At 35.3% G+C, this 25,510-nt stretch overlaps 1 protein-coding gene across 1 annotated transcript in view; it reads left to right on the top strand.

Moving 5' to 3' along the window:
* The window catches only part of LOC131044535 (protein HAPLESS 2), a 348,241-nt gene that overhangs the window by 184,902 nt on the left and 137,829 nt on the right, over window positions 1–25,510 (top strand). The window contains exons 9-11 of the mRNA XM_057977882.2: window positions 4,250–4,426; window positions 9,094–9,174; window positions 9,319–9,422. Coding sequence (XP_057833865.2) covers window positions 4,250–4,426; window positions 9,094–9,174; window positions 9,319–9,422 — 362 coding nt within the window. The remainder of the gene's footprint in view (window positions 1–4,249; window positions 4,427–9,093; window positions 9,175–9,318; window positions 9,423–25,510) is intronic.

Here is a 25,510-nt window from a genome sequence, read left to right as displayed (position 1 = left end):
TTAGCTATGCCGTCTGAAACTGGAGCTCACTAGTTGACCACCCATATGACCGTGATGTCTGCTAAAAATAGCAGGGGTCCATCTCCAACTGCTAAAAATAGCCTGGCCAAGCAAAACTCAAAGCAAAACTCATCATAAACAAACTCTGGCAACCCAGAAGTGTACTTTGCTCTGTCCCCGGAAGATCTCCACGCCAAGGTGACCCTCTATCCAATCCTACTAGCCTACGAGGGTCTTTGATAGGCTAATCACAAGCTAGAGTGATGTCTCTAGCTAGAAGGGGACATCACAAAGAAAACAAGGCATTCTTAGTGAATGTCAGGGGCATTCTTGGTGAATGTCAGGGGCACTCTTAGTGAGTGCTATGAACATTCTCAGTGAATGTTTGGGGCACTCTTAGCAAGTGCCAAGAGCATTCTTAGTGAGTGGTAAGGACATTCTTAGTGAATGTAGAGGATACTCTTAGTGAGTGTCAAGAACCTAACAATAGGTGTTTCCGTGTGTATGCTCCATGTTTGCATATGTTTGCTCCGTGTTTTATGTGTATTCTCTGTTCTTGTTTCATGTCTGATGTATTTTCAGCATGTTTATTCAATGTGTATTTCCAAAGCCATTTGAATCATTTTGAACACTCCATGATCATTGCTTGAGGACAAGCAATCTTGAGTGGGGGAGACTGTGATGTCTCCACTTTGAAATATAATTTAATAATAAATAATGATAATAAAAATTAAAATACAAAAGAATAAACATAAAAATGAAATTAAATTAAATATCAATACACTTATTTGGTACTGAATAATCATCCATTTATTTCTATGGCAATCTATTATTGAATAATGAATAACCATTTACCTTTATAATAATAAATTATTAAATAAAATATTGATTTGCAGTCAATATTAATTAATACCTAGTGGCAGACCAAATCTGGCACATGTCAGATTTGTCTGCCTTTGCATACATGTATACAAGAAACAAGGAAAGCTGCGTAGCCAAGATAGGAAAATGAAATCTATAATTATCTTTGACCACAAATCTTCAGAGATAGCGATTATAGAAGTATCGATAAATAATAATTAAGATATAGAGACTTTTACTACTAATCGATATAAGCTGCTCTCTGCGATATTGGTGGATTAATATTATTGAGTTAAGAGTCCTAGTTGTCGGGCCTGAGAAATACAAAAGACCGGTGTTCATATCGGAGGTTCTGTAGCTTTTCCACCAGCGTGGACAATATGTTTGCCTTTGTTAATTGTGGAGTCACAGAGCATTGCAAAGGAGTCTGGCAGTCGACAGAATTCAGGGGTATATCCGATAATCATTAAGCATCCTTCAACCTACGATTTATTGAAGAAATCAAACCAACATTCTCGATTTGTTATGAAGGGACCTGATGGTAAGAGGTGTGTCTCGTCACTCCTCAAGAGAGGCAATCTTTCGAGTTTAAAGGGTATAAGAGCAAGTCATCAGGTTATAAGTCAGGAGGGTAATTAGCAGATTAGCAGAAGGAGGTCTGCATATATATTTCCAAAGATATCAGAGACAACAAATTATTGATATGTTTTGATCTTGCAGACACACGGATAATCATGCAATCATTAACGTATTTACATTGTACAATTCAACATATATATCAATATATTTGGAATACCTATTATATCTTAGTATAAGTTGCAAGCACCTTCCAATATATATATATATATATATCAGATCCAATATTCTGGTAAGACTGTGAAATCACCATTTTCATACAAGTACTGTTGAACAATCTAATCATCAAGATAATTGGCATTACATTTGCCTCTCTCCCAATGAATTTGAAACACTAGCTTAATAAAAAGAAACTTTTGCAATTGATTTTTTAAGAAATCAGTCGCAAACTCTAAAGGATCATATAAGGGGACATTACAACGCACAAAGTAACATTAGTCTTGGGAGAAGTACAGTGAAGTATACTTTGGTGGGGAAATAAAGTGTAATGTCCCCTTCTCCTTAGCACGTGGACATTCATGAGGTTGGCCTATAATTTGACCCTTGTAGGCCAAGGATTTGATTAGGGGGTCGACTTGGCGGAAATTGGTGGCTTCACATTCTATTTCTACTTGGTTTTATGGCAAAATAAGGAGATAACACGTATCATGAGACGTGTGCACTTTAATTATAATGAAGTAATATTTTAAAAGTGCAATTAAAATAACATGTGTAATAAATAATAATAAAGTGTACCTACCTGATAAGGAAGGAATCTTATCATGGGATATGAAAAGAATAAATAGAGGAGGGTAATTCATGGTTGGGCATCAGTTTTTTGTTATCTTCTCTTGTATTGTGGTTGTGGAGCCAAGGGTTGTCCGCAGATTTGGTCTTAGGGAATGATACCTCCCTTCGATCTGCATAACTGAGGGGGTGAGAGATCCTCCGAAGGGTTGCCTTGAGAGTGAGGGACATTCAGTCCTTCATACTGAGCTAATTGAGTTTGATATCAGATCTGAGATGTTTTGTATTAGACCTCCAGCTACCACGATTTTTCTCATATGTCACAGTGAATGCATCCTTTCAAAGGTTTGAAGGCAGCGATATTATCTAGAAGGAAGGGCGATTTCCATTGTTGCATTTTGGAGGAGAATGGAGTGAAGTTGCAGCTGATATGCCAGTCTGAAGCAGATCGTACCACACCTCCTTTCCCACGATTTCACTCATACCTTTCCATTTGAGCATCGAACTTGGCAAAGGGAGATAGCGCTACACTTGGGAGAGGACAGCGATCATTCCTAGGGGTTTAAAGGAGATCTTCATGCTGATGATTAATTGTTATCAGTCCTTACTACCTGCAGCAGGGGCAATTTGTAGAACCAGTCGATTTGGCATTAGGAGAGCTCCAAATTAAGGGATTTTGCTTGCTTCTTCAACCACCAGCCTTGGCGATTATAATCAGGTTCATTTGGCATCATTTGTTCTTATTATTTTTCAGTTGTAAGCAGACCCCCATGGCTGCCATATGTCTTCAGATTTCTGAGTATTCCATGCTAGGCTGATAGGTCAATGGGCACATATTTGATCATTGTAATGAATCCTTTATCTCATAAATAAATGGAGTAATAAGGTTACATCTCAGTTGCATCTCATTTGTATATTGTTCAAGGCTACATGCCAACTGTTTGTCTAAATTACAGTCAGCTTTGGGTGTTCATCTTATTGCATTAAAAACACAAAAAGCTATTGCATATCCATTCTAGGATGCCATTAGACAATTTAGAAATTGTTTGCAAGCCTTAATATCATTGCCATTGAAGTATGCAAATCTGAAGTTTTATATCAGTCATATGCAAATTGTTTGACATGATTCTTCAAGGGTCAAGAAGTCTGAAAATTTATATCAGAAGTGGCAAGGGATATTACATAAAGATCGAGATCTTGTTTCTCGACATGCAAAACATGACATAACACATTCATTTCATGTATATCCAAACCCAAGGTAGCATCTAGAGAAAAGAAAACTTTGTCAATTTAGTATTTTTAACCTCTAGCGTCAAAGTGTCAAAGTAATTGATGCCTGGTTTATACAAAAATCTTTTAGATATGAAATGAGATTCATGTCTTTCTGTATCTCGATCAATAGTACTTTGGTTTTTCTAAATCCATTTGCATTTTACAATATTTTACCATCAAGTCAAGCGACCAGCTCCTGTGTGTGCTCTCCAGCAAGGAGTTATATCATTGTTTCATTACAACCTACACACATTTCTTTATAGGTTTGCAGATCACATGAAGAATTCATTATTCAGGAATATAAGGCTTGATGATTTTGCCATTTCTTCCCTTGACACCTAAATCTATAAGACTCCATACCCTCTTAAAACTCAATCATTTCAATCTTTTTGTGAAAGAAAATTGGTACAAATGGAAATTGTCAACAACTATACATGTATATAAGTGTGCTAGAAAATGAATAATCTCAAAAAGAATTATTTAGATCCATGCAATGGATTTGAAGATACCTTTTACAGCTATATTATCTCTATTATATTTACCTATCTTAAAATATACAACTACTTACTGAGGGCATCTTTATTTTTCCATCTCAGTCAGTGTAACTGTGTATATTATGACTCATTTTCATTTTCATTTTCTTGTACAATCAGTTCTCATTATTTATTTTCCTCAACTGTGATTTCCTCGTAAAGTTGAACTTTAAAATGATTTCATACTCTCAAGCAACAATTTTTTTTTTGTTTGTTTTCAGGGCAACGGACTTGACTATGATTATAATAGATGGATGTTGATAGAAAGAACACGCTACACATTTGGAAATGAATGTAACAAGATTGGTATAGGTCCTAAAGGATTTCGGAAGCAAATAGGATTTTGTACTTCACCTATGGATTCTTGCATACATAATCAATTGTTCCATTTTTATAACGTAATTCCTTCTCTCATTAAACCAACCAAGCTTGTTATGTGACTTCCATAGTATATGGTAAAATAATAGAACTTCAAAATATATATTTTAGTTAGTCACTATCATTTAAAATTTTAATGTTTCAATAGAGTTTGTATTGAGAGTAGATAGTTGCTTCTTTTAGTTACTAAACTAATGCAGTTTTTATATTCATTTTTATATTAGCAATGATCAAGGAAGAAGAATAAATTCCTAAAGACAACGATTAGTATTTGTTGTTCAAAAAGAGTAATATAATAAAAAATGTGTTTATTTTTTGAAGGGTGTGAGTTGCTTACTAAAAAGTATGTCCTTCAAAGAACAATGTAACTCTTGGGGAGCATGGTGTCTCTTGAGAGAAACGTTGAAGATATAAATGACATGTGAAAATCATTCGAGTGTGTACTGTGTGTGCCTTGAAGACAATCCGTATATACACCTAGCTTTAAGAGGGTTGTAAATGGAAAGATCATATCAAATTTGAGATTTGGAATGATTGAGAGAAGTGTGTGATGTATTGAGTAGAGATAAAGAGATACACGCCAAATTAAGGAGCAGATTCAAGATATTATATGTAATGTCCCCGTTTGGGATTTGCTGTGATCCAATCCTGAGACAATAATTTCAACTTAATATGAGATGTAGTGTCCCCTACTAGGTCTAGGCTTGTTTTCAGCATAATTAATCCCTCTCAATATACTTATGACTTAAACTAATTGATTAGGAGACAAATCTAACTTAACATGAATCGAATCGGTGATATTCCATAGTTCAATCGATCAGCTTGGTAATAAGTAAATGGTTCATCTACCCCAATAGATAATTAACTCTATCATACTAGATAGTTAATTTTATTGTGATTCATTATATATCATTTACATATTTATTAATTTCTGATTGTATAAATTATTATGCATTACTGCAGATTAGTTTCTAAAGATATTATAATTATTATAGTAATATCTATATTTATAACTATTATATTACTGACTACATTTATATTATTATTTTTCTAATCAAGACATCTTTATATATGTGTATATACAATTGTACTACCAATTATTAATGTCTTTGCTGATTACTTTTTTATAAATCGTTAATACTACTACTGCTTTCAAACCTTAATTATTAATATATTAAGTAGCTGATATAAAGCAGACAGATCTGACACATGTCAGATCTGGTTTGCCATTGTTATGAAATTATATAATACATTTTGCAATTAGTATTATTATTAAATTCTGCATAAAGCATTATTGGGTTATATAAATTAAGCATTCATATCAGACACATCCATATGCATACCACCAAGAATAGGGATGTTACTGCTTGTATTTTATAATGGTTCTGATCTGGTCTGATTCCTGTTTTTTTCCAATAACCCCCCCCCCACGAACTCCATTTTTAATCAATATTTATATGTTTCTTCTATCGAAAAGACACGTCTCTTCATACAGACGTCACTCTTGTATTAATGTTTCGATAACTTAATCAAAAGTACCTCTTCTCTTAGAAACAACACCTCCTTACAATAAACAATGTATTAACTTTGACCTTTTAACGTGGTTTCCTTGCATTAATTTTAATTCTTACGAATTGCTTAGTTTTGTAAGTTATTAAGTACTACACCATTAATAAGGAAATCATATATGGTTCACACCATATGTATTCCTTCACGTGTAAACCTGTAATATATGTCATATATATCTTTATTATTGCCCGTAAATCTTTGTTTTTCCTCTATCATGCTGTCTCCTTAATGTTAACTATTATCTTCTTTATTAATTTCACTCATATGTTATTCTGATTAGGAGTCAGCTTCATCACATGAATAAAGTCTTTGTGTAATGTCCCCCGATCTTCACAATTATATATTTATTATTTTAAATATATAAATGTGTTTATAATATGTAAATTATGTTTATTATTTATAATAATATAAAATATAATTTATTTTTTAATTTGAATATTTCTAGAATATTATTATTAATAAATATTAATTAAATAATAATATTTAATAAATAAAGAAATTTCAAATAATTATTTGTCGGTAATTATTATATCAATTAATAATAATAATTGTTTCATTTAGATTATATATAATGATCAAGGGGACATGACATTATAACAGCATAATAGCATTTTGTAAAGTAAATTTGGGGTAGACTCAAGTTAATTGAACTACATCTTTATAGAAGTTTGAGAAGAGAAATTGGGGCATATTTGAATTCAATACAAGAGAAAGTTTATTGCATATTTGGTGAAGACTAAAATCATCCATCATCCCTTGTAGAAGCAACACTATCAAGGTGGAAACTTAGCATAAGGGGTTGGTACCTCTAGTGAGTTGGTGCTCATGAAGTGATCAAGAGATTGGTGCCTCTAGTGAGTTGGTGCTCACGAATCAATTAAGAGGTTGCTTCTTTTAGTAGGTTGGTGCCTACGAATTCAAAAGTGGGAATTGGTGCTTCCAATGGGTGGGTGCTCACAAAGTAAGTTAGGGGTTGGTACGTCTAGTATGTTGGTGCCTACAAATGTTGTAAAAGAATTATTATATAAAAGCATTACTTTGTTGTGATCTCCCATTAGGGTTTCCACATTAAACTTGTGTTCCTTTGTGTTCTTATTTACATGTGTGGTTGATTAAGCTTTATAAACTATTGCTATTACATCTAATCAAGTTTGAAAATGTAAAAGTTGGTAGATATACTGATTCAGCCCCCCTCCTCTCAATATATTCGTGTGCTCTTCACACTTGTCAAGGATATTGTATATATAGTTATACTATGCACTGCCACAACACCCACATAGAAACAATATAATTTTTTGAGCTTTAATTGTAGATGAAATTTATAATTTATGATTTTTATTGATACTGAAACTTGAAGTTCATATGCATTTACAGGTTGCACTCATTTTTTTGGTCTATGATATGTATTAAACTCTAATTCTGATTTATATATGATGGAAATTAGTAATGTGTGTTTTGAGGAATATTTTTTAAAAATTATGCATTTTCAATTGTTCAATGCATTTGCTAAGTTATTTTTAGTCTCCATTTTTTAAAGAATTTGGGTTCACCGAGTAGTTGTCGTCTCCAATTTTTTCAACTATGGCAATAACAACCAAAATGGTTGGCAGGAAGAGAATGTTAACATGCTATGGAATCACATACATTCCATCAATGCATGGGAAACAATGTTATCAAAATATGTAAATCAAACAATTCTCAAAATAATGAGAGGAACAATTTTCTATAAAGTTCTTCAATGCCACCAAATTACAATATTGAAATCTCTCTACCATGCTGCACATTGAAACAACTACAATAGATTGAAAGTATGGATATGTAGCATAGTACTGTAGTTGTATGAATCACTTAGAAGTCATTGCATGTCATTGAAGCAATTAGTAGCTAATGTGTAGTTAATTTCTTCAATTAATTTTCATGGAATAGCCTTTAAAATTATAAATAAGTGCTGTTTGCACTTGGATTTTTAATGGTAGTTCTCATTCTTTCTTGTTGCTGAAATTGTTGATCATAGATTATTCATTATTATTAATCCAAAAAAATTATTCATCCAACATAATATAGTATGCATATTTTTTTTTTCTAAATTATTGTTGAAGTGCTCCACCATATGTTTTATTCTACTTTTATGAGTTAAATATCACTTAATAATTACTAAAAGCTTTTATTACAATATGTGTTAAGTCAGTCTTTTGTATCTTTGAATGTGATTGTTGTGTTTATCTTAGAACTTTTGGTGTATGTACTTAAGTCTATTCAATCTTTATGTGTACTTGCACTATTCAATCTCTGCTTTTAGTTGAACAACACTGCTTTTAGTTGAACAACATAAAAGTGTGTAATAATCATAGGGTTTTATTTAGTCAAAAAGCATTAAATTTTTTTGCTTGCATTAAAGTGTGCCAGCCTTTTGCCCTAGGTGAATCCAAAAACAAATCACTTTCAATTTTATTCAACATGATTATGAACACCCTACAAAGAACTTCAAAAATGATTATTAGTAAGTATATATTAAATTAACTTTAATTTATAAGAAGCTTTACATCTATTTCAAGGGGTGGTTCTATTGCACATCTATTTTGTTCTATAGTTATGCACTGAAAAGTTTGAATTAAAATGCAAACATGATGTAGAGTGCAGTGGGTTTTATCAAGGTCTAGACTCCTAAAAGTATTGGGAGGAATTTGGCCTTATATTTCCTTGTTGATGGTCATGTTTATAAAGAACTATAATGATAAGTCATTGATGTAATTTCTGTACATATTAGATGGTTAAAGTTATACTTCAGCTGGTATAGATATTACTGTTACATCATCTCTGATATGGTTGTGAATGTAACCTGTTTAATACTTTTGGTCTTTTTAGGATCTTGTTTGGCACCTATAGGGGAGAATTTTAATTTTTCTATCATTCACACTCTATTTTTGTCTTGCTGTATTTTAATCTGATGCTTAATTCTGCTGTTTTAGTAGCTATACTTTGTTTCTAGAATGCTTTTGTGCTACAAACAGTCAGTATAGTCACATTTTTTATCTTTAAATATGTTGTCTCAGAATATTATTAAGGAAAATTAAGTGTATTGTAAAAACTAATAGAGGAATTCCAATCTGGATTTCAGTGGGATCAATCTGCAATGAGAAGAAACCAACTTCCTCAATATGTAATTGCAAGAAGATTCGAGAGAATAAATGATGCCTTGGTTGTTATCTCTTACTTCACCTATATGACAATGTAGCCTCTTAATTCATTTATTAATTTATTTTTGACATCTGTCTAATTTAATTTTTGAACGTAATGTTTACAGAAACTTCCTGACTACTCTTTCATTTACATATTTTTACAGACTAAACCACAAGATGGTCAATTGTCCTTGGGTATTACAGAAGAACTAATGACAAACATTTTGCTGGAAATCAGGGCAGATGACATCAGATTTATTGTCAATGTGTATGGATTCCAACTCAAGATCACGGATGATGCATTACTAGAGATATAAAGAACTATTGAACATTGATATTTCCTATGACTTTATTTTGTAGGAAATGCTTTTTATAATTTCCTTGAATACATTCAAACACCTAACATATTATTGGGTCATTTATCTCAAAAAATAGCTTCCAAAGATAGTTAAATTTCATGTTATTGAAAATATGTCTATCAATAGCTATAAATTGTTAGAGCATATTTAGCGATTAGTTGTTTTTTTACAACTATTTATGCTTTTTTTCTTAAGTTCACTTAAGAGTGCTTGCTTCTAATTTAGCTTTTGTGCATCTAGTTGAGCTTTATTTAGCTCCCCATGCTTGCACTTCAGCTCTCCTAAATTTAGCTCTATGTTTTCTCTATAAGAACTTCATTGTACAATTGTAATTCATTTTGTATTCTTTGCTTTTGAGTAATGATGCAGGAGCATCTGGTGGTGTAAGGGCAATCCTACATCACCCAAAAAAAAATCCTGTTTGTTAGTTTCCTTTTAATGTTTTGCATTTTTGGATACCCATTTGGGCGAATTAGAAATTCCAACTGTCAGAATTGTTCTACTGCTTTTTCTAGCCAACTTGCTATTTTTAGAAAGTTTCAATTTGCAGGTGGATGGAGACAGCAATTGGTGGGAAGATTCAAAACAGAAAAATAAGCACTTTGGTGAAAGAATTAGGTCAAAATCTTTTACAGTTTGAAAGTTATTCAAGTTTCAGTTTCCCAAAAATCATTTGAAAATTCTTTTAAGTCAGATTTGAGGCACTAAACAGTCCCGAATGGCCCCGAAATTTGTGGGAATCGATGAAGCGGAGCCTTAGAATATGCTTCACTTTGAGAGATTTTCAACGGTTCAAACGGTGCGTCAATCCGACCACCAGATCAAAAGTTGTGGCTACCGGAAGTTGGACAACTTTTCGGAAAGTTTCCAGTTTTTTAATCTTGCTCAAATTTAAAATTTCCAATTTCAAGTTTTGGCGCCAGACCGCCAAAATTTAAATTTCAAATTGTAATTTTGGCTCCAAATTGTAGGGAGGCTATTTAGGACCCATTTGGGGAAACTTGTGATAGTTTTTGGATTTGTTTTTGGTTGGAAAAGTTGGATTGTGGGAAAGGTTATTTTCTTGGAAAATTTGTGTGAGCTGTGATTTTTTGCTACCTGTGAGGCTTAATTCCTCTTGATTTTATTTGCACGTATTGAAGATAGATTTCAAATAATGATAAAATAATCTTTTGTTTCTCTATTGTTGTGTTAATTCTAAGTCTCGAGTTCTACCCTTAGCAAGTAATATAGCAATCTTTTGTGCAGCTCTCATTTGTGGAAAGTGTTTTTGTTTGTCATTTGATCTCGCAGGCTTGTGTTGCAATCTTTTGTGTTACTAAGTTCAACGTGGTATCAAATCTTTGAAAATTCAATATGGTATCAAAGCTTTGAAAATTCAACATGGTATCAGAGCTTTGGAATTTTAACATGGTATCAACAAGCTCCTTCTCAAGCTTTGAAGGTTTTCTTTACTTAGAAGCATTGTAGGGACACTGATTTTTTTTTTGTGGATATGCAGGTGGGCAATTTTTTTATCAATTTTGGAGCAAGACGAAGGTTGCCATCGTGTCCACAGCATCAAAAAACCCTAAGATTGATTGGAGTTTTATCAAAATCCGAGCAATAAAAATTTGGGGTGAAATTGGCTGAGGGCACGTTTTTCTTCGCAACTTCCGAGCTCTCAATCACTCAGGACTTCCCACACTTGCAACAATCGTTTTGAGCTCTCTGTTAATGTTTGTAGCTTCAGTCGAATGATCATTTAGAATACATATAATATATGTTGATTAATAATAATATATTATTATGTTAGATTATTATATTATTATTAATCATATAAAATTTAATATTCAATATTAATCTATCATATTATTCTAAATTAATAATTGATTGATGAAACATTATAATATTGATTAAATTATTATAATTAAAGGAGAGACATGTCCGTTCAAGGACATGCATCTCCAAAGGCATATATATAGTATAATGTTATTCAATTTGAGAACATATAGAATTCCAAGAATGCAAGTATCAGATTGAATCAGATATATACATTAAAATACATCCAATAAAACTGTGAAGTTTAATTTGGAGGTTGGAGAGGGTTGGAGAATTCAGTTTTTTTTTAGAATTTTCAGTCTGAAATATGCCATTGTACGGCCCTTGGTTGGCCTCAAAATGAGGACCAGAATATATGGATGGAAAGATCTGTGTTTCTAGTTTTCAAATATGTTTATCTCATCAAATTTGATTCAGTTTTGTGCAAGATATGACGACTTTGGTGCAGGTCACTTGAAACCCTACCTAGGGTTAGCAGTTTTGGGAAAAATGTCATAACTTTTGTTTTAACCGTTGGATCTGGCTATAACTTGGAGGAAATGTTTGTAATTAGATTTTATAACATCTCACCAAGGAGATTGGATAAATTTGGTAAATTGCAAAAGTTATTAACGACTGTGTGTGGCAGATCATAATGAAAGTGTTGATCAAAATTATGAAAATGTTCTACATCATTCAAAGGGAATTATGATGAGAGATGATTCATGCATGATATTTCTTATATGGGCTCACCTTATGAAAGGAAATGTTTTAAACTTAAGATAAGTATTCCATGTTTTATTAAGGCACATGAATTATTGAGTTTGTAATTTATGCTATAATATTGGCTAGTAAAATCTTGTATGCTTCTATCATTGGTATTTCTGTTCGAGATAATTTAGTTTATGAGCTATTTGTAATCTCTCTCTGACATATCTTCAGGACGAAAGCACAATAAAATTGAATTAAAGGGAGAAATAAATTGATGCTTATAAACGAATTGATGATTGAGACCAGATGCAGAGGGAGTCTGACATTTCAAAAGAGGACAAGAGGTTGATACAAGAACTTGAGCTTCAGAGGGAGCAGATGGTTCAGTCAACTTGTGACAATTTCAATCATAGTGATTGAGAGGGATTTTTACCATTGAAGGTGAAACACTTATGAGGTAAAACTTGATTCAATTTATTATTATACTAATGAAATAATTTAATGTCTTATGGGCCCTGTGTAAATCATAAGGAAGTGATGACTTCCAAATGATTTCCACTTGTATTTTTGAGGTTATTGGAAGGTGACGATCTTACAATAACTTGAGCTTGTGGATAGAATCGCTGACAGAGGCAATCCACATGAGAGCTTGTGGATAGAATCGCCGACTGAGGCAATCCATGTAAAAACTTGTGGTTAGAATCGCCGACTGAGGCAATCCATGTAAAAACTTGTGGTTAGAATCGCCGACTGAGGCAATCCACTTAAGAGCTTGTGGATAGAATCGTCGACTGAGGCAATCCGTGTGAGAGCTCATGGATAGAATCGCCGACTAAGGCAATCCACGTAAGAGCTTGTGGATAGAATCGCCGACTGAGGCAATCCACGTGAGAGCTCATGGATAGAATCGCCGATTGAGGTAATCCACATAAGAGCTTGTGGATAGAATCGTCGACTGAGGCAATCCACGTGAGAGCTCATGCATAGAATCGCCGACTGAGGCAATCCATGTAAGAGCTTGTGGATAGAATCGCCGACTGAGGCAATCCACATGAGAGTTCATGGATAGAATCGCCGATTGAGGCAATCCACACAAGAGCTTATGGATAGAATCACCTACAGAGGCAATCCACGCAAGAGCTTGTGAATAGAATCGTCGACGGAGGCAAATTCACACCTTGAAACTATGGTCCCTTGTGATGAGCATCATATGGTTGATGCAAATACTCCCAATATCATGAGATGATATTTGAGTTATGGTGAATATCATGTGCCTTGATATTCTTGTTTATACCATACTTCCTGATATCATAGTGAGATAATATTTTCTCTATTCCATAATTAATCTAGACTTAATGCATTTGCATTGATTTTATCTTCCCTAGCTAAGAGGGAGTGTTAATTATGTTTTGTGTAGCTATGGTGAGGGCCATAAGTGTTGACATGGGAGATCACTACACATTTTGTCTGATCATCCTCCCTAGCTAAGAGGGAGTGTTAATGTTTGTAGCTTCAGTCGAATGATCATTTAGAATACATATAATATATGTTGATTAATAATAATATATTATTATTAATCATATAAAATTTAATATTCAATATTAATCTATTATATTATTCTAAATTAATAATTGATTGATGAAACATTATAATATTGATTAAATTATTATAATTAAAGGAGAGACATGTCCGTTCAAGGACATGCCTCTCCAAAGGAATATATATAGTATAATGTTATTCAATTTGAGAACATATAGAATTCCAAGAATGCAAGTATCAGATTGAATCAGATATATACATTAAAATACATCCAATAAAACCTGGGAAAATCAACACTCTCCACAACCGCTTCACACTTTCAAATCTCTTTCCACGACTTGTCCCTCTCAAATCTCAATTGTTTAGGATTCCTCACACACCTGCAACAAATCTCTTGAGACTCTCAAACAACTCTACCGCTTCAAACTTCACCCCCAATTCTTGATGTAGACTCTACATGATCAATACCTCTAGCTCTGATACCAATTGATGCAATAGGAACTTTCAACTTCAACATACAAAACAAAAAACAAAAGACTCTCTACCTTTCATTTAATTACATATTGCAAATTAAAATAATTTTGTTCCTAAATCAATTTTCATAGAAACATTTCAAAACTACAACATATTGAATGGGCCAAGAACATATTACAATTCAATGACAAACATCAAATCATTAGTTTCAATGTTCCTGTGGTTTATTCTACTACTATTCACACTGTGCTCATACAATCTCCACACACTCTTATACATTCATTCCTTCTATTCTCTACACATTTTATTTGTCACAATCTGCTCACTTCTCTACATGGTTCCCTTTGTTTCATGCACTCACTCTTCATGCACAAACTTCCCTTTTCCATTGGCTTTTCTTTCAAGCCGCATGCTCCCTTCTTGCTCTCCCACTATTCCCTCACTCTCCTTCCTCTTTTTCACAGCCACACACTATGTCCCTCTCTACTTAATTTTTTTCTAGGCCGATGCCTCTATACTGTTCTCTAGGCCCATACTTCCCTTAGGCCCCCCTTACTACCTTCAATGCCCCCTTGGATTGCCTACTTATATCACATTTTTTATTCTCTATCGATTCACATTTCACCTCTATCGATGTCTTTTCATATTTTCTGTCCTTTCAATCTGCATTAGCTCATCTACTTAGTCGATCAAGATGCCATTCCTTTGTGGCATTTATTTTCTTTCAGCGCACAATGGAAGCTGAAAGGTTTCCACTTGATAAGTTTTTATGAGTTTTATTTAATTTGATTTTGCACTTGCCAGAAGAGTCACAAATCCCTATTTCAAAGCTTCTACTTGTCACTAGGATGCTCGTAAAGGTTACTAAATTTATCTTTACTCCTATCAATTCATTTGCTTGAAAGCTTCTAAAGCCTTTTCAACATATCCATTTTGTGCATATATGTAATCATTGCGATCCATGAGACTATAGTTCGCATGCCCTTTCTATGCTTCCACATTTTGCATACATGTCTACAAGGGCAGTTGCAACTACAACATTTGACAAAATTCTTGAATCCTTTATGACTTTGATGGTCGTCCATGCCTTGTTCCAAAGCTTTTGTACACAACCTGCAATCATTACAAAAGAAAAATGGTCTTCTTGAGTTCGCTTTGTACAGAGATTTTATTGAAATTGATTACAATTTGCAGCGATGATTCCTATATGCAACCACAAGGATGTTCCATCACCTAATTTCTCATCTTGAGTGTGACTTTAGCTTGACCATAGACTATCTCTAGATGCACCATATTGATTGTTGATTAACAAAGAATACATTCAAGAACCTTTAATGACAATATAATTAGCAATCAGCTATCTGAACTTTCCTTCATGTCCAAATCTATATTTAAAACTTTCCTTTTAACCCTCCATCATGATAGTCGAGATTCTACAAGCTAAATGAGAGATGCCAAGAAAAAACCAAAACCAAACTGAGACAAACAAATTAGCAAATGTTGTTTGCTGGAGTTGATTGCATGTCTGTTCGTGTGCTCTTGCACCATGTTGATGGGTTGAAGAAACAACGATTATAGATGGACTACTCGTTGAGTACTCGCTGAGTCGGCAAGTACTTGCTGATTTTTTTTCTCTAAGTATTTCCACCAAAAAATTGCCAGTTTTGCTTGCCAAGTTTTTGGTGAGTCTTTTGCCAAAACTCAACGAGTTTGACAAAAAAGCTCTATGGTTTAGAAACATAAGCCCGCAGATAGGTAAAAGGTCATTTTATTTTCATTTTTAGCACTCTCTTTTGTTGTTCAAGACAAGTAAACCCTCCCAACCATCAAGCATGCCATTTGCAACATTTTTGCATTGAGGAGAGAAGATTAGGAGAGATTTTTTGGTGAATTTCAAAGGCAAGCTGGAATCATAGATAGATTTTATGTTTTTCATTTTCTTTATTTTTTAAAACATTTAACTTCATTTTTGCTGCATCTAGGTTTAAAAAAATAATCGGTGCTATTATGAAGTATTCTAAATAGATTTAAATTCTGCAAGACTAGATTCAATACCCTTTTTTGTCAATTTTTTATTAATTTCACTATTTTCACTGTTTTTTCATACCCAAATTATTTTTTATTTGAACCTTTGTTTTTAAGAAAATGTTTGGAATATTTAGATTAGATTAAATTTTTATTGATTTTAACTAATTTAAATTGTTTTTTTATTTTTTAATTAAAAATTTAACAAGTTCTTTCACTTTCTATGTTTAATTTCTAATAGCAAATAGAGAAACTTCCACATCCGGTTTAGCCTCAAACTCCACCCCATCGATGCCACCACCATCATTTATAGGCACTCATCTTGTAGAAACTAGAGGCCATGCTCGGAAATATGGCTATCAAGGACTGGAGCTTAAGTCAGGTTTCTGCACTAGATGCAAAAAAGTATATCATGTAGGCATAAACCACCTCAAATACCATCTTGTAGGCATTACTCATTTTGATGCTAGGGATCGTCCTAGGACCAACTGAGAAATAAAAAAGAGAAATGAATGTCCTACTTGCAGTGACAAGAAAAGAAAAAAATGAATAGGGAGAGGGCAAAGGCAGTCATGGCAACATCCATAGCTTCTTCTCAAGGTGCTCCAATCCACCTTGAATCAAATGAAGATGCACTTTAGAGCATAGTGGGCTCTCTTTGTGGTCCATGTATCCAAAAGATTTCACGACAACTTCATCTACTTCTAGTAGAGCGTCAACACCAATGCCTACATGCATGCCACATTTTTTTTGTGCCCAGAAACACACCTAGAGAAAAACCATCATTGGAAGCAATTGGGTGGGAGTCTTATTTTTTAGAGAGACTTTCAAACTTAATGGACTACCAAGGAACGTAGTGAGTGAAAGGGACAACAAGTTTTTAAGTTTGTTTTGGCGTGAAATATTCAGGTTGAGTGGGACTAAACTTAGTCTTAGCACCAGTCATCGCCCACAGACCGATGGACAGGCTGAAATTGTAAACAAGTGGGTGGAAGGTAGGAAACGGCATTGATAAGATGGCTTCACCTTGGTGAGTACTATTATAACTCTACATATCACATGTTGATCAAGATGTCACCCTTGATGGCTTTGTATGGTTATGAGCCTCCTAGCTTCATGGATCTATTATTTGGGGACAGTAGAGTGCCTAATGCTAAGGACTTATTATTGCAAAGCCAAGACATTATGAAATCCTTGAAGGAAAACTTGAAACAAGCCCAAAATCAGCATAACCAATATGCTGATCAGCATCGCATTGAGAGGACTTTTGAGGTGGGTGACATGGTCTACCTAAGGTTGCAGCCCTACAGGCAATCCACACTCAAAAAGAGTGGATCAAAGAATCTGAAGCCATGATTTTATGGCCCATTTAGGATCTCCAAGAGGATTGGAGAAGTGGCTTATGAGTTGGAGTTACTAGCCAATAGTAAGGTACATAATGTTTTTCATGTGTCTCGCCTCAAGTGGGCATTGGGTCATAATGTGGTTCCTTCTTCGAAGTTGCCACCATTGGATGAGGAAGGGAAATTAATTCTCATTCCAAAAGCTATCATTGACACCAGGGAGCGTACTCTTAGCAAGAGGATTGTCAGAGAGTACCTAGTGAAGTGGAAGAACTTACCAGTTGAGGATGCTACATGGGACTCTGAGTGGGTTTTGCAGCATCCAGAACTGAGATTGCTTGAGGACAAGCAATTTTGGGGGTGTGGGGGACTGTACTTTCCCCTCTCTAGATCGAAGTTCTAGATCGAAGTTTTTGGAGGTCGTTAGCCTATTATATGTTTCCCATGGGCTAATGTGTATGGTAAGGGGAACTTTTGAGTTATTTATTAATCAAATGCAAAAATAAATGCTTAATATTTTTTAAATGCATTTAGTTAATATTTAATTTAACCTTATTTGATGCCATATATGGAGTAAAAAAGACATATTTTAATACTTATTTATATCACTAATGGATGGGACATATGTTTAAAGGGGAGTATAAGGAGTTTCGATATTAATTTCCCATCCCTAGTGGTATTAAAGTGGACAAAAAATAATAATAATTCCTCCTTATGTATGGCGTGGGTATGGCAGGTGTTGTGACCATTTCACACATCACCCCATCAAGATGGGGACCCCCCTTTTTTAGGTCCTAGCCTCTTAGTCTAGTCTCTCCTTCTCGCAGGTGAAATGAGTAAGTTCATAGGGTCTAGATCCCATGTGAGTCAGTCATAAGCTCAACCGAAGAGTCTAAAGAACTACTAGTTAGTGACACCCCAAGTGCTCGAGATTAAAGGGTGAAATCTTCAAATGCTTCTCATGAGGAGCGAAATTCACTTCAAATACCCTTGACTAAGAGCGAAGTTGTTCCAAAAGCCTTATCTTGTAAGTTTGAATGGAGAGAAGTGAAACAAGGTGAGTAAGCAAGTACTTAGTATTCAATTTCAATCTACTTCATCTCGAAGCCCCTAGTAGCGAACTTCATGTTTAAGCTTAGGAGAGCGAACTTCAAGAATTGGAGGAGAGTGAACTTCAGGAATTGAGCTAGGGGAGCAAAATTCATGTTTGGAGGTATGAGGGTGAATTTCCCCTAGGAGCCTTGTTTGAGCATGTGTGTGAGTGTGAGTTTGAACGTTTGAAACCTAAGGATTGAATCAATAAAGCAACAAAGTGATTGAAGGCAAACTCGTTTGAAATCCACTTCATCTCCAAGCCCTTAAGAGGTTTACTTCATGTTTGAGCATTAGTGAGCGAACTTCACAATTCAAGATAGATGAGCAAACTTCAAGATTCAAGGCATATGAGCGAACTTCACAATTCAAGATAGATGAGCAAACATCAAGATTCAAGGCATATGAGCGAACTTCAAGAATCAAGACATATGAGCGAACTTCACAATTCAAGATAGATGAGCGAACTTCAAGAATCAAGACATATGAGCGAACTTCACAATTCAAGATAGATGAGCGAACTTCACAATTCAAGAAAGATGAGCGAACTTCAGAATTCAAGGTATATGAGCGAACTTCAAGATTCAAGGGAGATGAGCGAACTTAAGAATTCAAGGGAGATGAGCGAACTTCACCACTTGAGGTAGTGGAGCGAATTTTCTTAATGTTTTAATGCACTTTAAGGACTAATCAAACATTGTTTTGTCGCCCCCTAAATAAAGTAAAATCCAAATTTAAAGAGGTAAGTCGGCCAGTTTGAAGGGATTTATTAGTTTAATTTTATTAAACCAAGTCAGCCTACATAGGGAGAGACACAACCTTTCCAAAATTGCCTATAAGAGGGAGTTCAAACATTCATTTCAAACATCGAATCGAATCAAACCCTTCTCTCTCTAATCAGCAAACTTCAGGAGCAGATTAGCAAATTTCATCAGCAAGATAGCAAATTCAATCATCATCTACAGCGAATTTACCCCAAGGAGAAGCGAATTCATCATTGAAGGGCGAATTTTAGCACCAAGATTGCAAATTGAAGGGCGAATTTCATTTTTCAACAGCAAAATCAAGGCGAATTTAAGAAAACCTCAAACTCTTGGACATTAGCAGTCACATCATTGATCAGATTTTGAGGTCAAATATCAGAAGTTAGAGGTAGAGACATCATATTGACTGATATAAAATCAGGTACAGGTCTGATTAAGGTCAGAAAAAAATTCCCTTTAGCAAATTAGACCTCCTTAATTCATCTGAAGGTGCAAATCAGTCTTATCTAGCATTCAAATTTCGCATTCATTAAGATGTAAGATTGGTTTATATCAAGTAAATAAGCTTCATTACATCAGCATCTTGCATATTTTTCACCATTACCCTAACTTATATATCTCTTATAGGTGAAAGATGGCGGCTCCTAAACCAAATAAAACCATGACCCATCATGCACTCATCAAGGAAGACTCGAAGAAAGGCGCATTCGAAAGCAGGATCACATCTCATTGGAGCAAAATAGGAGATACCAATCTCGGGAAGTTCGACACCAAGAAGTTCTGACGCCCATCATACACAAGTGAACCTACTGCTACGGCCAAGAAAATGGTTGATAGCGGGATCATAAATGCAGCTGGCTTCCCTCCCGTGGTGCAATGCTATTGTGGAGTGTGCCCAACACTACGACTCTCCTTCAAGAAGAATAGTGGCGAAGGATGGAACAATGCTCGCATATCTCTCGGAAAAGGCAATTAGTGAGGCATTTCATCTACCTGAGCCTAAGGACATGGTCTACATAAGCATGGAAGGAGCTAAGTCCGCCTATGATGATGATCTAGATGCGTGTTCAAAGATCATCAACAAGTTTTGGTTGAAGAAGAGTAGAGGTGGTAGAAGCAGATGGCCTGATAAGTTACATAGGGTGGACTTCAAAGATGAATTTAGAGACTTCATCGAGTAGTTGGCGAACCCGAAGCTTCTTATTTCGAAGACTGGATGTTCTACTTCATAGAGACTATCACTCATGGCAAAGATGCAATCAGTTGGGCGAGGCTCATCAGTAACAGTATTAATCTACAGCTAAGAAGGTTGATGCGCACTAGAACATTCTATATGAGCTCCTACATCGTATACTCTCTTGCAAGAAATTACAAGTATCCAGGATTGATGGATATGGGTGTAGTTGGAAGAAGACCCGGAGAGATAAAAGTGCATGAGTGTTATACACAGCTTCATCATCCACCTAAATAGCACTATAGGAGAGTGAATGATGTATTCACTATGCATATCAAGAGGATACTTCGAGGAGGACTTCAACAAAGACTCTCTCCAAAGGCACAAGCATTGGTAGAACAACATGGTGCATGGTTCATCCAATTCCCGAATTTCACCTATATCAAAATTCAAGGATGTCCTACTCCTCCCTATATGTTGCCGCGCTACCCGATAGATAGAGTGGTGCTACTTGAGATGGTGAGGCAATTGGCAGCATATGTTAAGGCATATAGGCATAAGCATGGAACCAGTATTTCTTTTCCTATCACGCTTGGAGACTCTATTGAAGTGTGCCCTTCCATTAATGTAGCTGAGGATGTCGAGAAAGAGTTAGCACTCTACTCACTCATGCCATTCGCTCCTAGAGATTGCTTCGATCCATATGATAATGTAAAAGAAATTTTGGGAAAGAAGTACAGACACCAATGGCAGTTAGAGGACTATTGGATGGACATTCAAGATGATGTAGAAGTGAAGAAGAAGATGTATTCCAGGCTACCTCTCGATTTCATCAGGAAATGTAAGTTGTTTCATGTTGCTGATCAAGTTCAAGATAGCAGCAAATATCTTCAATCAGCCGACGCCAAAGAAAACAAGGAGATCCACATCAAATGGGTTGGCGTGGAGGTCGTGGATTTGAAGGGGTTGATGAAACAAGTCTTGGAATACACTCGCATATGGATAGACGTACAACACCAGAAGTTGAAAGAGAAGAATATAATAATGACATCCCACTCAGAAGAAAAAGTAGATGATGAAAATGAAGCAAGCACAAGTGGGAGTGCTCCTCAACCGTCTCACTCAAGAGGTTCGAAGAGAAAGGATGATCGTGGAGAAAAGGAGCCATCAAGGAAGAAGCATAAATCAAGTTCCAGTCATCCTTCCTCTAGGCATGAAGAAGAGTTGAATCAGGAAGAGAGATATGAAGAACAAAGAGTGGAGAAGGAGTTAAGTCAAGGAGCAAATGAATCAATGGAATCCACAGTTCACAATGACAAAGGCAAAGAGAAATCATCACAAGGACAAGAAGATCTCACTCATCACACCCAAGAGATCGAAGGAGATGAAGAATTAGACAATGATGAGACTACTTCACCACCTAGAGATGAGCAAATGCGTGAAGAAACACAGGTTCAAGAAGGAAGATCCTCCATTCCTTAATGGCTTAAGGAAAGATTAGCCCAAGAAGTGATAATAGTTGATGAAGAACCAATGTACGATATAGTGAGCCTTCTAAGCCAGACTAGAGAAGTCACCGATAAAAGAAAAGATACGAAGATGTCCAAGGTGATTAGCAATGATTCGGGATCAAGAAAGTTGCAAATAGCTACTCCAACGGTTGATAAATATGAAGGAGAGATCACAGCAAATGAGTATGATATGGAGACTATTGATTTGGGTCCACTCACCTCCAAGCAAGCCATAGGCGATGCAAATGATTCATTGAAGGCGGTGAATGATATGTTAAGAGCTGAAGTAGAAAAGAATAAAAGGCTAGAGAAAGAGATAAGTGCGTGGAGGAATTACTTCCAACAATTTCAGGAGCCATTGAGACATCAAAGTCCAACAGCTACATTGCCACCCTTGCTTCCTGCAGAATCAGTTGATCATATGGAGAAGATGAGGAATCTGGCACAATTGATGGACACATGGATAGAAGATTCATATACCCGAGTTAGCGAGTTCATGAAGGGCATAATGAAGACACTCGACACAGTCATAAGAGTCCTTGGAAGAACTCATGTTCTCACAGAGGCCTTTGAAGCATTTGCTCATGCTAGAGATGTCATCATTCCTTTATTGCAAGTAATAAGAAAAACACCCAGGGAAGTCTTATCAAGAGAGAAGATAAGAAGAGAAGGATCTACACCCAGCTTTCTACAATGGAGTAGTCTACTTCGCACAAAGAAGATCGATTTTTAGGAGATTGGAAACGGATGCAGTCAAGTTCAAGATGATATGCATCGAATTCATGATAAAATAGTAGAAGTAGCACAAATCGTTTTGGATAGGAAGATTGATCCAAGGATGATTATAGAAGCTAGAGAGTTGGAAGAGAGAATAAGAGTTATCTTTCATGGAACTGATGGAATGATCACCAAAGGACAGTTGAATGATATGCTTGAACTTGTGGTACTAGCCAGCAAGACTCAAGAACTCGAACCTGAATGGGAGAATGACATTGTCAAAGCTTTCGATGAAGTCATGCACATGGAGGAACAGTTGAAGTCTCTACCTGAGATCCCGATGACTGAGATAGAAGGCATAGTGTCCAAATTCATTGAATATGCCAAAAGGGAGGGAGAGAAAGGAAACAAGATTTTAGAAGATAGTTTGTTATGATCCTACTTGGCAATTCATTTTCTCATAGGAGGATGCTTCCTCGATTTTTGTGCCAACACATGTTTTCTCATTGGTTGATTTCATGATGATGCTTATCTAGATAGGGCTTCATTTGTATCAAACCCTAATTAGGGTTTATGTGGCAGAATCTTGGCCCTTTATCTTCATTCGATCTCGGCTTTTCACTGTATTTGGAGTCTTATATAAACTCCACTCATTTCATTTGTAAAGAGTGAGTGAGAGTAAGTTAGTGAATTAGTGAATAAGCAAATAAGCTAGAGATAAATTAGATATTAGAGATAGAGTTCAAGAGTGATAAGAGAAGGACTTGGAGAGTTGTTGTTGTTTGGCTTTGGATTAATAAAACATTGAAGTCATGGTGTTTCTATTCAATCTTTGAAGCTTATTGCATGGTTTTTCATCTTCTCAAGTCAATCTTTGATATTACTTTAAGTACATAGATTCAATGATGGAATGTTGTACTTGATGAATTGTGAAACTCGTAATCCATACCACTAGCCTCTTATTGATTGTAAGCGTGCCTTGTGTGGTCAATTGGAATTAGTGAAAGTATTTAAGTTCAATTGTTGCTTAATCATGGGTATGCATTTAAGTGATGGTGTCTATTCTTAGCAATGATTTGAAAATCTCAAGACTTCCTTAGAAGATTGCACTAGTTTTGGTAAAATTGTTCTTGTATGGCGATGCTAAGACTAGTATAGCTTCACTCATCTCGTCTTTCATCCATTCATTCCTAGGATTATTAGAACCTCTCAACTCTCATCTTTTGCCATTTTTTAATAAACATCTCGTAGTAGTAGGAAAAGACTTCACTGCATATCATCCGCAAAGTACTTCAAGAGTCTTCTCTCAAGTCAAAAGGCCCCTTGATGAAACAGCAATCACAACGACACTTGTGCTTATCCACACATTAAGACCTGACACTTATAAACCTTGGAGTTATCTCAAGTGATCCTTAAGTTAAGCCAATCTTCAACATTTGAGAAGCTTTGTTCAAGAGAGGATAAGATACTTTTGGGTATTTTATTTTGTGTTCACATGTGTAAAAAACACATCAACAGGAGGCCATATCATTTTAAATGCATTAGTTGTGTTTGGTAAGGAGGGAAAGAAATGGGAATTTTGGCGATGGAAAGAGCATTCATGTACAGGAAAGAGAAGGGATTTTTGCAAGGTCTGGATTGTTTGCAGAACTTTGGAGGTTGGAATTTTCAAAGGGTGTATTGTCTTCGTGGGTGGAAGATCTCACCAAGGCAAAGAAAGATTGCATCTTTCAGAGGCAACACGTGGTTTATAGATTTAACGATTTCTGGAGAAGTTTTGGTGTTGGGTATGGGCTTCATAGTGAGATATTTTTTCAGTTTTCTTAAGAGTCTGGTTGAATCGTTGCTAGCTAAAGATTGTTGGGTTATTGACTTTATTTTCATTCAATACATCTGCTGGGTTGAGATGCTAATCAAGATTTTGTAAAGAGACAAATCAGAAAGATGGTCGACTAGGGCAAAGAATGACAATTTTGGGTATGGTAATGAATGGGAAGGATCTCCTGATCTGAGAAGTTACATTCACACTATGAAGCAGATTTTACTTTCCAACAATGAATCGCCCCATTATCAGAGCATTGCGATCACCTTCTCATGTGGGGTCTTTGGCTGGTGAATGGGGTTAGATGGTTTTTTATTTAATCAATTTCAAAGTCAAGTGGTATCGCTGCCATGACTCAGCCCACAAAACTTATTGGTTTTGTATCTTTACTGGTGCGTTGAAGGATAGTGACATTGTTGGGCATTGAAGAGATTCTTGTAGTCATTGAAGCGAGTATTGGTGTGAAAAAGCTTATTCGCAGGTACGTCCCCTGCTCAAAAACACAGTACTACATTATTGGAGGACACGAATCAACAATACTTGTCAATTCCTTAGATTAGCCTTTAAGACAGGAGCTCTAGAATGATGAGTGCTTCTACTGCTACCCATGAAGTTGCTCTGAAAATTCAAGTCAGATTTGATAAACATTTTGCATGCCATTTGTTTGTTGTTGCAAAAAGTAATTAATTTCTAGTTTGGGTTAGAAAATTAAAGTTAGAATTTGTAAATACTGTTTACTATACTTTTTTCAAGTCATAACATATTTCTTAAGTTGCTCATTTGTTTAATGAATTTGTATTCACTGGAATGAGAATTAATGTGCCAAAGTTTATGTATGTAATGAATGAACAAAAATCTAAAAGCATCCCACCACAGCAGCATTAAACCTGTACTTAAAAACATATCAATTATGCATGGTTGCAAACTGTTTGACAAAACGCCTACATAATTGAACTAGTGTAAGAAGTGCAAAAAAAAAATTGGTTTCCATAGTGGGGGTAGCTTACTACAGTGGTATCAGAGCT

This window comes from Cryptomeria japonica, chromosome 9 (assembly GCF_030272615.1).
Source record: "Cryptomeria japonica chromosome 9, Sugi_1.0, whole genome shotgun sequence".
Classification (NCBI taxonomy): Eukaryota; Viridiplantae; Streptophyta; class Pinopsida; order Cupressales; family Cupressaceae; genus Cryptomeria; species Cryptomeria japonica.
The sequence above is the reverse complement of the archived record's forward strand: the minus strand, read 5'-3'. Positions and strand labels throughout refer to the sequence as shown.